A 12,569-nucleotide genomic window follows, 5' to 3' on the forward strand; every position below is an offset into this window, starting at 1 on the left:
ACACACTCTTCATAATCAGGTATTTCCATTGCTTTCAGTTGTAATGTCTGTATATTATCACCTCCATCACAAAGAAGTCTTGACAATCGTATCTTACGTATTTCTGCAAGTTGCTCTGAAAACAAATATTTTTTATTAATGCCCAAAATTAATAATTAAATAATTTGCTTTTTAAAGTATATAAAACAAAGAAACGAGAATAGCTAAACGAGAGAAAATGAAATGTGACAGTTTGAGACTTAATTACAAAAAAACATTGTCCTCGTTGGATACAATAATAAAAAAGGTGTTTGATTGTTAAAAATCTGAGATTCAGATTTCCACTTCAGTTGTTTTTAACTAGATAGAAATGAGGCTGAATATCTATTTACTTTCAATTTACCTAATTTGATTAACAAATTAAACTTATTGATAGATCTTTAAACCAAGAGGCCGGTATTTACAATCACTCAGAATTAAATCTGTATTTGATAATGATTTTTGCCAATTCGTCTTCATCTCTTGTGATTGAAACTGTAAATAAATAAGATTTTCTCACTCTTTACTGTTTCTGGAAACAACATGCGTTTTCAATAATTACTTTTGGTACTTACATATTAACGCCACTGCAGCTACAGCTTTATTTAAAAACAAAGTAGTCAATCAGATTTCGGTGGAAAATGAACATTCTCTTTATTAATTTTAATAAATGGTTATTTATATTTATTTATTTTATAAATATAATTTAACCAAACTTAACCTACGCTCGCTAACCTTGACTAATTAACAGTGTAATTTTTTGAGTATTTATTTAATAAATTCAGTAATTATTGCAATTATTTATTATTTAAATAATCAAAACACTCCTGTTAATTTGCGTTAATACGCAAGTACCTTACTTTTCAATTAATAAAAATATTAGCTATGTAACAGTATAATAACACTCCAATTAAAAAGTTGCTATATATGAATACTAAGAAAGTAGAACTGTATTTTTCCTTTGGAATTGTGAATATATTTTCCATCAATTTTTAAAAATAATTATGGTTTGGCAAGAAAAGAATAAAAGTTATCTGCAGAAAAATAAAAGTCATCCTAGGAACGTAATATTAATGCTATTACAGATATTTGCATTATTATGATGCCTACTTCACTACCTCATGCATACTTCAATTTACAGGTTTCAAAAGAAAAATTTGTGTTAAATTGATTTAATAAAATAATTGATACTAATAATATAAAATGTAAATTGAGGTTTTACATTTTAGTTAATGTAGTAATGTAAACTGAAGTTAGCATTTTTATTATTTAACTAGCTAGGCCCTCCGGGCAGGTGCCATCTCGGAATGCATTAGGTGTCAAAAATTGATTAAAAAAATATATTATTAATATATATGCTACATATCTATATATTAATAATATAACACTATAATAATATATATATGTATATATATACACCTGATCACTACGAGATATACTCTTTGTTCATTCTAAGAAGTAGATATTTATTGCAGTTTGTAGGCTCCTGCTTAATCCTGAGAGAAATAATGTTTTTACCGATGTAACTGTAGTATCACACCAAATTCTTGAAGTGGTGTGGCCTTCATTTACCCACATCTCATTCAATAATTAGCTATTTTTTTTTTAAATAATGCTGCCAAATTATGATCTTTCGATCAACAATTACATTTTATTTCTTTTAATAAGTTTAAAATCCATCAACAACAGTACTTTGTATAAACTAGTGCGTCCAATCTTTGGTAAACTCTGTCACAGTTTATCACAGCCAGTAATTTTTTAAGGTTATTTCATTTTGAAAAAAGAAATTATGTACATTCAATATTATTATATTTTTGTCAAATTCATCCAATTTTCCTAGAACAGGTTTTTCATGTTTTCAGTTTTTAACAGGAATTTTTTCCTTTCCTTGGACACAACTGACACAGCATTTAGTTCAGAAGCAAGTTTCACTATTTCCTTTTTAATCAACATAAAATTTTTCTCCAGCAGTTGACTGAATATATTTAACTTTTTTTTTTCACCACTTCGCAAATGTTTCCCTTTTTTATGCTTATTAAAAGATGTTCCTGAATTATCAGCCATATTGATAAACTATTCGAATACACATATGTGTAGGCTAATCAAACCAGAAATCTCACAATAATCAGTAATAATCGCACAGTAAATAAATTGCAAAATAATCACACAATAACCGAATACACACACATGCACATGTGTGTCATAAAAAGTACTGAAACACAGAACTATAATTAAAAGAAAATTAAAAATATCCAGTATGGAATAAGAGAATTTATACTGCAATTTGAAGGTGATGATAAACAACGATTTTTGTTTATAAACATTCAACAGTTACAACAGCTTGGCGCATACATTAGTGTGCTGTATTACACACACTACCACAATCGCAGTTTGTTTATTTCATATCTCCTTCTTAGAATGAACAGAGAATATTAACATCCACTAGTGATTGGTACATTCCGGTGCTAAGATAAGGAGGGTGCACACACATACAGACACATGTACAAATGCCGTTTAATAGGGTAAACATTATTATTTTAGCTAATATTTTTATTATTTTTTGTTAACTGGGTTTTATTAAATTTAAAATCTCATTTAATACACATTAATTATATTTTATGGTGCTCAGGTATGGGCATATAACTTATATGATAATATCAAGTCATTGCAAAATCTCTTAAATTAGTTTTTTAACTCCTAAATTAATTATATGAATATATTTTGCATTTAGAAGCCGGTTTACAGATCATTTTTTAAATACTTTGAGGATATATTTAATTTACAACCAAAGATGTTTGGACTTATTAAGAAGGAAATAATTTTAATTTGAAAGATGGATAAATGTTACCTTTGATATTCTTCTCAGAGAGTAACATAAATGTTTGTTTTTGAAGCTATTGCTGTTAATTATAAGTTTGTGTGAATTTCATTGAAATAATAATTGGAATTGTTTTTAACATAGGAAGTTAAGTTTATACAGTGACTATATATATATAGTGATGAAAAGCCCACACTAAATATTCTTTACTTTTTGAAATTATTATAGTAAAAGTTTGAACTTGGAGTTAAGGAAGAGATTAGCCAAATGCTACATATATGCCGTGTGGAGCATATCGTTTTTAGAAGTGAAACATGAACAACAAGGAAGAGGAGAAAACTGGTTGAGGCTTTTGAGATTTGATATGCAGAAGGGTGGATAAGATGGACAGATGAAGTGAGGAATGAGGAAGTAATGAACAGGATTAAAGAAGATAGAGCACTTAAATAGAAGGTTTAAAAAAGAAAAGGAAATAAGTTAGTTGATGTGATTAGAGGAAGTGGAATCTTAACAACTGCATTGGAAGGGTCAGTAGAAGGAGAAAGGAAGGGAGGAAGAAGAAGGACAAAGTTAATAGATGAGGTGAAGATTAGAGGTTATAAATGGGTGAAGAAGAAGGCTTTGGACAAAATGAATGGAGACAGTTCTATACACAATGGACAATATATGGAGATAAAGTGTTTCTATGTTCAATTATTATTTTCTTTTTTGGCAAACTTTTCAGTTATTTTTTACTTATAACTAAGTAAAATATCATTGTATTTTTTTGTTTTTATAAATAACTAGCTGATCTGCCCGGCTTTGCCAGACCTCCCGCCAGGCCTTGCTTCGCTCGGCACTTTGGTTTTCCAGGTTTCCAAAATTCTTTTTTCAACTGGAAAATTTTGGACATTATCAACTTTACTCCAAGTTGAGCTTAATGTTTTTAGAAAAAATTTCATGTAATTTAGATACGTTATCTGATAACAGAAAATTCGTTTTTTTTATTTACCAACACGGGGGCTGCGCCCCAAACCCCCTTCAAAAAATAACTCCTATATAACAACTGTGAAAACATTTTCGGTAGATAATTTGGAAAAAACAACGTGATTTTTAATTTTTTTTTAAATGAGGGAGGTTTCCCCCCTCAGTTAAAAAATACCTGATTACTTTAAAAGTAAAAAGTAACTTTAACGCTGATAACTCTCAACCGTTATGTCGGAGGTCCAAAAAAATTAGCCTATGTTCATCGCAGGGCTTCAAAGTGTAGGTGTGCAAAATTTTAGACAAATCTGTCTGGTAGATCTTCTTGAGTTAAGTTGGAACAGACAGACAAACAAACATTGATTTTTATATATGTAGAGAAGATATTATTATTATTATTATTGTCAATGTGTAATATAACCATTTAATACAAGCAGCATTTCTTTTTTTGATTATTTTTATTTTATCAACTGAAAATCAATAAAAATTTTTAAATAAACATAAAAAAAATATGACACAAAATTTAATGAACAACTTAAGTATTAATAAATAAGCATAATTCTAGAATAAAAAATTTCTCAAAAGTCTACATCTGATATTTTACTTTATGATTAGTTCATTAAGTTTAGTAGATATATATATATATATATATATATTTAATATAATGTATCTTAATCTTTTATAATACCTGGTGTGAAGGAACTTGGCCATCCTCTATTTTCATACCAAAATCTATCACCCCTTTTTAAATCACGAAATGTTTTTCCTATTATACAAGTGAAAGTTGGTCCCACCATGCTCCCCTTTTCAGGAACCTCTGCTACACCAGCTGACCACAGATCAATATCTTCTGGATGGCTGAAATAATTTTTTTTTAAATTTAAATCATAATTCAATAAAATATGGAAAAAATAAAAGTTTATTGAAAAATTATATGTGATTTTAAAAAGTTAAAATTCCAGAATTAATTAATGCATGGAAATGATTAAAGTATCAAAGTTAACAATAATTTTTAAGATCTAAAATTTTAGAAGGATTGTAAGATTTTTCATATCTTTATTGTATCGGTGTACAAAAAACATATTAGTGTTTCAATTGGAATAATATCTCTTCGTTGAAGTGTACATCTCGATTTCCCCCCGAGGGGAGAAGATCCCACCTCGTAGCGTGTCCGGTTGCTATACCACCCCCTCCGTTCCTAGCCAGTAGTGGCTTTAATGGAGGACATCTTCTCTCCCTCAAACTGATTGTGCCACACAGCTTTCAGTCCAGGCCCCGCAGAGATACCACCGATGCAGATGCCCCGAGGGACATCTACATCGGTAAAAATTCACTCCGAGATAGATTTACGTGTTTATGCCTTCAGAATGAAGACAACGGACACCTGCAGCTACCACGTCGCCCTCAGGAACTGAGCTAGAAACCTAACCGCGGAACGAAGACCCTGCGCCTAGATCTAACTATTAAAGAGCCACTTTCTGAATGTCTCAGATCCGTACTAACAACCTCAACAATAAACTTTCCCACTAAAGTCGTTGAAGTGTACAGTAAAATCAAAGAAAAAAGACAATTTTAGTTGCTCTCATGGCCGTAGATTGATTTTCTATCTCTCTGCTTGACAGCACCACTGAAGCCAAAGAAAGTGACTTCTAATCAGAAACCTGTGTTTTACAGTTTGCTAAATGTGAATCTGTCATAGTTCAACATACGTTCCATAAAAAGTTTAATTGTGGCCCTCCAGGTGACAATAACATTCAACAAAAGCATAATCAGTTTAAAACGACTGAATATCTGTGTAAAGGCCTTCATCTCGGTCTTTTGTCCGGATGTCCCGGGTTTGAATCCTGGTCAGGCATTGCATTTTTCATACACTACAAAAATTACTTTTCATATTCCTGTGCACATATATGTGTAGTGAATTTCATTATAGTAGAAAAATAAAAATAAAAAGTCTGTTATTAAGGCTGGCCATAAGCTAGCAATACCAGTGATTATATATTTGAAGGAAATGCTTAAATATGAGTTTTTATTATTTACAAATTTAAAAGTTGTCATTAAAGATAAAAGCTTAAAAATATATTTTAAAATAAATAATGAATGGTTAATTAAAAGAATTAGTGAATTTGTTTTTACAAATGTTGCAATCTCATGATGATGGAGGTTGTGATTACAAATTCATCAGAGATGCTGATGGAATTCCCATATGTACTAAATGGTTATAATTTTTTATAAAACCTGAATATTATAATATAATATTTTTTATTACGTGAATTATTCAATGTCTAGTTCCTGTTTCATATTCTTTAATAAAACGTTATTAAAGGTATGCTATCGATTAGATATTAACCTGTAGCAATGTTTATGATGATAATTTCAATTAATACAATATCAATAAATGTTATTTTGATTTCTATTGAGCATTTGATGTTCTAAAGAATAAATGAAAACAAAAGAATTTTTTGATTGTGAGCTAATAATCTACCGTGTGTTTAGAAATTTAGGATTCAAATGTTCTCTTATTGATTTTAAAATAAAGAATATACATATACCTATGTGTGTATAAGTGATTGATAAACTCGGTTGGGAAAATATTCTTCTGATGTATAATAAAGATAAAATGGGAGAAATCATCACAAAAAGCTATGGGATGAATTCAACAGTCAGGTGGATGAAAATGACAATATGCTTACATAGATGAAATAGTTGATATTTAACAAAGATATTAAGGGATTGAGGTATAACAAAGATATGAAACCTATCAACACAAACAAGAAAAAATATAAGGATATAAAAAAAATGGAAATGTTCTAAACTTATTATTATGTCATCAGTTATGTTTTATGAAATTACAATAATAATTAGTGTTATCAAAAACACAATTTACAAATAATTAAAGATGTATTAAAAAAAAAATTAGTAATTGGAGTTTATGAATTAGTTATGTAAAATTATTTTCATTTTATATTTATAAACTTTATTTAATATAAAATACTAATAATGGAACTAACTTGACATTTGACACTTTAACAATGAAATTTTAATAATGTAAATACATTGTTCAATTACCTAATATCTACTTATCCTTATTAATGGTACAATGCAATCACCTTTTTTTTTACTGTATTTTATTTGTTCAATAATTTGTCCTATTTCATAATTTGTTGTCTACAAGATACAAATATGATGAATAACCTTGTTTTTGCTACAGAGAAATATAATTACTTATTTTATCTTGGTTAAAATAAATACTGCACTAACTAGTGAGAATTTATATTTTACTATAATTTTATGGCTGGCAAAATATTATAGATTATAGTTAATGTAATATCTGTTTATTTAATGTCTATTGCACCTCAACATTTTTTTTCACTTTTTATAAGTAGGAAAACAACATTAGTCAATAGAGTATCTATTTGTAAATCTTTAAACAAATTATACACACAAAACTCTATTCAGTATCAATATGGCATTACAAACTATAGTTTAAGATTAGATAAGAATTTTTTTATATTTAATAAGTGTACAATATTTTATATTTAAAAGTTCAAAATAGAAAATTTATATTTTCTTTCCCAGGGACTGTTTGAATCAAAGTAACAGAAAAATCAATACTAGTAACAAAATAAAATCTGAGAATAATACAACTTTGTAATAAATTTAAATGATAACTTTGAATAGCTTTATTTAAGATTTATGCCCACCAATGAACACACTTTATATGCAGGGACATCAAATTGATTCACTTTCAGCAAATAGGGCTACCTTCAAAGTAAAATATGTGACCCCTATGATAAAAGTGCAATTGTCTTTCAGTAAAATATGCTTTTCTAGAAGAAATAGTCATTTATTAAATGTATTTCTTTGTATTAACATCTATTAAACAAAAGTTTTATTAGTTTTATTGATTGTGTATATGAATATGATTGTAATTATAAACAATGGTTGGGTTACAGACTGTTAACAGAAGATTTTTACAAGACTTACAGCAGTTTAACAGTATTTGAGTATTTTAATGTACAGTATTTAAAACAATGATGTTTTTTGATAAAATTTATTGTATAAAACCAATAGTAAACCTGAAAATAAGTAGGAATACAAAGAAAAAAAGCTTTTGTTTAAGTTTAGTAATTTAAATTAATAAAAGTTCACATATAAAATAATTAAATTTTATATGTTTTACACTACCTGTAAAGATCTAAATAGTGGTTGATAGTAGAGTTTTGAAAATTAGGAATCATGTCGATCCAATCATTCATTAAGTCTAATCCACATAACTGACGATATTTATAGAAGCTTGGCACTCCATGTTCCCTTGCTCTCACAATGTTGATTGTTGCAAGATCTTTCCCAAAATGTTGCCTTGGTTCTTGAAACAAATGGTTTGTTACCTGAATATTGTAACAGTTTATTCTATAATCAATGTAATTGTACTCACAACTATTTTTTAAATAAAGAGATATGTTTTTTGTTCAAAATTTGTATGAATTTACCACAAAAATGACGATTCTTTTTAAAATTAATTTTCATGAACAGTAAGTTGGTGAAATGTTGAAAATTTTTACTGTGTTACTGTATTAAAAAAACACTGGTTTTAACAGCCTACAATGTGAGTGGTGTTGGATATGTTTGCATTATATGAGATAAAAAGTGAAGGAAGTTTAAAAATTTTGTGATTCTATCAAGGAGTCAAGTAGGAATTAAACAAAAAAGCTTATAACCTTACCAATATGAACCTATTACACTCTATAACTCATTAATTCCATAATTTGTAACATTGGACCTCCAAAAATTTATTAACACACCATAAATATGCAGGTATAGATACAAATATACTGTAGATAGCAGAAACTCAATACATTAAAACTGTTCGAAATGTACAACTACATTTACCAGTAGCCTAACAGTTTTTTAATATTCCAGTTTATATTAGATATCCTATTTAATTACAAAATAAAATCACAATGACTGTAAACATTTTTCTTCCCAACTACATTTAATACATTTACTTTCTTGAATATCTCTCACTACATGGACATTTACAACTGTTTCCTAACCTAGTCTATGAATCATTCATAATTTCACTTTATTCATGAAGCTACTTACTTTTAACTGTTCTTATTAATAATGTGTCGTATGAAATGAATGATAATAATAAAATATTACATATTATTTTTATACAAAGAATCGACTGATTTTTATAAAGTTATATATAATGTCAACTTTAGGTGGAAAAGACAATGTCTTTTCATTGACAGACAATGGTAAATAATCATGTACTTCCTTTTCAAACTGCATATGCTTGTTATGTGTAGATCTGTGCCAGTTTAGCTTGTACAAAAATTTGTTAGTCATCCTCTTGTGATAGTCGTACAAAACCATTTGTCATTATTACTATAAAACATTGAAAATGTACTGCACTAATGAAAAATTCATCTGCTGGAAAAACTAGTGCTGCAGAGAGTATTTTAATAAATTTAAATTTATTAATCATAATTAATCCAATGGGTTTATTAATGTTAAAATCATTATTTCAAATCAGCTATTTAACAATTGATTTTTGAAGTTGAAGGTTGTGTGATTCAAATCCTAGTAAAGGTAAATTACTTTCATATGGATTTGAATACTAGACAGCAGATACAAGAGTGCTTTGATGGTTGAGGTTCAATTAACTATACAATCTTGGTTGTATAAGTTTGTATAATAATAATTAATTTACTTGTCACATTTTATTCTCATGTTATTGGGCCAAAGGATTCCTTATTGATCGCAGGTTGAACATATTAATAGATTAACAGTAAAAAATAAATAAAAATTAATTAAAATTACAGTGCAAACAGAAAATCTTTACTTAATAATTTTTCATAATCTGTAATCTATACCTCAAAAACAAATCAGCAAAGATTTGTATAACTTTCTTGGCAAGCAAGGAAAGTTATGTAATTCTGGGTACTGAGGTTTCATGTTTGACAGATACTATTTAAGAGGAAAAAGTATAAAAAAGGAAATTACTCTGATATATGAAAATGAAAAAAAAAATAGTTTTTTATCCTCGTATTTTTAATTTAGGGTTATTTTTAACTATACAGCAGGTTCAAAAAGTTTGCAAGTAAAGAATTATATAAAAAAAATTATTCTATTCTTTGAGTGAAATTTTATGATACAGGAACATTGATGAACATATCTTCCCATCCCTTAGACTGATTGTAATCAAAATTAAACAGCATCAATGACCTGCATTCAGAAGTTATCATACAAAATTTCCTAAAAATTGGTTAATCTGGTTGGTTTAAAGTTATCAAGCAAAGTGATAACTGATGAAAAAAGCAAAGAAAAAAATAGGCTTATTATTTTCTATCTATGAATACAATTGCATAACTACAAGTGAATAAAATTGCACTTAAGTGAATAAAAGTAATATTTTATGGAATCATCTAATTAGTATAAGAATATGACTTTGGGCCCAGAAATTACAAAAAGAAGAAAAAAAACCTTTTTTTTTATAGAGGTTAGAATATGAAGAAAATTACTTATCCTTTGAGAAAAATTTTGAAATATGGGCTATATAAAGTTGGTATTTCCCTAATCTTCTTTATTAACTGTGACAAAAATTAAATGACATTAATGTCCTGTAAAGAAAAATCAGTTTGCTAAATTTCATCCAGATTGGTTCATCCAGTAGGGAGATATTAAGTAAAAAACAGAACATACTTATATGTTCATTTGGGTACATTCTTCTGGAATGCTACTATTATATGCACAAAATATCAAGATCTGCAAAATCCTAATATTCAAAATTAGGCCTGATTAGTAAACTCTTCCTTATATTGTACACTATATAGTACAGCTATATCATTTGTAATATACTTCATGTACTATTCTTTAGCTATATAACTATGCAACTGGGAAGGTAAAAGTTGTGTTAAAATATTTTAATATATTGCATTGATAATAATGCAATAAATGTATGATAATTGATTAATTTGTAATAGCCAGAGAGTTCTATGACAATGAGGAATGCCAACTAGGGAATGATACAGTATTCACCAAATAAGTAATTACGTTTTTTTAATATTTTTAATGTATACATAGGAAGAGTAAAATAAATGTTGCCCTGGTAAATTTTTAGTTGGATGATTGATCAAACATTTATGTGTGTACTGGCAAATGTGGAATTAATGGTTGTTATTTGTTACATAAGTATTCAACAATGATGATTTAGAATATTTCTAAATAGAGTGCAGTAGGAATATTTCAAAAAGAGTGTTGTAGTCATGATAACAAAGAAAGCAGGAGCAGATAAATGTGAAGAATACAGAACAATTAGTTTAACTAGTCATGCATCAAAAATCTTAACTAGAATTCTGTGCAGAAGAATTGAGGAGAGAGTGGAAGAATTGTTAGGATAAGACCAATTGGGTTTCAGGAAAAGTATAGGGACAAGGGAAGCAATTTTAGTGCTCAGATTAATAGTAGAAGGAAGATTAAAGAAACAAACCAGCATACTTGGCATTTATAGACCTAGAAAAGGCATTTGATAACGCAGACTGGAATAAAATGTTGAGCATTTAAAAAAAAAATTAGGGTTCAAATACAGAGATAGAAAAACATTTACAGGAACCAAACAGCAACTGTAATAATTGAAGAACATAATAAAGAAGCCGTAATAAAAAAGGGAGTCCGACAAGGATGTTCCCTATCCCCGTAACTTTTTAATCTTTATATAGAACTAGCAATTAATGATGTTAAAGAACAATTTAGATCTAGAGTAACAGTACAAGGTGAAAAGATAAAGATGCTTCAATTTGCTGATGATATAGTAATTCTAGTTGAGAGTAAAGAGGATTTAGAAGGATCAATGAATGGCATGGATGAAGTCCTACACAAGAACTACCGCCTAAGTTTATACTAATTACTTTTAAACAAAAAGAGAAAGATTAATTTAATTTTCTTGAGATATATACAAAACAAGAGTACAATTCTTATTTATTTATATCTTAATAATAAGCATTATGATTATTATGATTAATATATATGTTATATTTACTTACTTCTTCTGTGACTGAATCATTCATTGCTTGTGCTAACTGATCTGACATTCCAATAATATATTCATCAGTTAGACCTGGTTGGTATAAGTCGTATGGCTGCTGCAACATTTCGCTCAAACGACGCTCGCCTTGAACAAAATGTAAACGCTTTATGCCATAAAATTCTTGCCAAATCTATAAAAATTATTTTTATTTTTTAATCACTTAATAATAAGTTACTGGTCTTCTAACTGTAACTAATTTCTCTACATAACTTTAACTTTTATTTATCTAGGATCTTTGAACATGTACAAAAACTATTAATAACAAATTTAAGATATTGTGGTTTTGATGAAGTGTCGTGGCAGTTTATTGAGGTATATCTTGACATAATCCAGAAAGTTGACCATAATATTAATTAACCTAATTTGAACACTGTCTTTTAGATTACATAGTAATTCAGTCTGAATCTGATTTTAATTATAACTTATTTAAAAGTGATCGTGTAATTTAAATATAAATTAAATAAAAAATTACTAAGTACATTCTGAAAACACTTTCAGTATGTAAGACTTTCATCTCATTAAAATGTACCCTGTCAGTTATTAGCAGTTATAATTATTTGACTAAATTACACAATAAAAACCACATGATAAAAAAAGAAACACATATAAGTTACAAGATTAAGTATGAATTCATACTAAAGAAAGTTAACTACTCATTGTTTTGCCTATGCATGTTTA

At 28.0% G+C, this 12,569-nt stretch overlaps 1 protein-coding gene across 12 annotated transcripts in view; it reads right to left on the reverse strand.

The window, feature by feature from the left end:
- Nucleotides 1–12,569, reverse strand: part of LOC142317386 (peroxidasin homolog) — a 59,645-nt gene that overhangs the window by 30,036 nt on the left and 17,040 nt on the right. For 7 of the 12 annotated variants that reach the window (XM_075353906.1, XM_075353904.1, XM_075353903.1 and 4 more), the window contains 4 exons: nucleotides 11,848–11,975; nucleotides 7,985–8,187; nucleotides 4,488–4,657; nucleotides 7–115 (listed from right to left, as the gene is read on the reverse strand). In XM_075353906.1, the coding sequence (XP_075210021.1) occupies nucleotides 7–115; nucleotides 4,488–4,657; nucleotides 7,985–8,187; nucleotides 11,848–11,955 (590 nt within the window). In that variant the 5' untranslated portion in view covers nucleotides 11,956–11,975. Of the gene's footprint in view, nucleotides 1–6; nucleotides 116–4,487; nucleotides 4,658–7,984; nucleotides 8,210–11,847; nucleotides 11,976–12,569 lie in introns of those variants that run through there. The other 5 variants (XM_075353910.1, XM_075353909.1, XM_075353908.1 and 2 more) reach the window with 2 other exon arrangements.

The sequence above is a fragment of the Lycorma delicatula genome, chromosome 1 (genome assembly GCF_047948215.1).
Source record: "Lycorma delicatula isolate Av1 chromosome 1, ASM4794821v1, whole genome shotgun sequence".
In the NCBI taxonomy this organism is placed as follows: domain Eukaryota; kingdom Metazoa; phylum Arthropoda; class Insecta; order Hemiptera; family Fulgoridae; genus Lycorma; species Lycorma delicatula.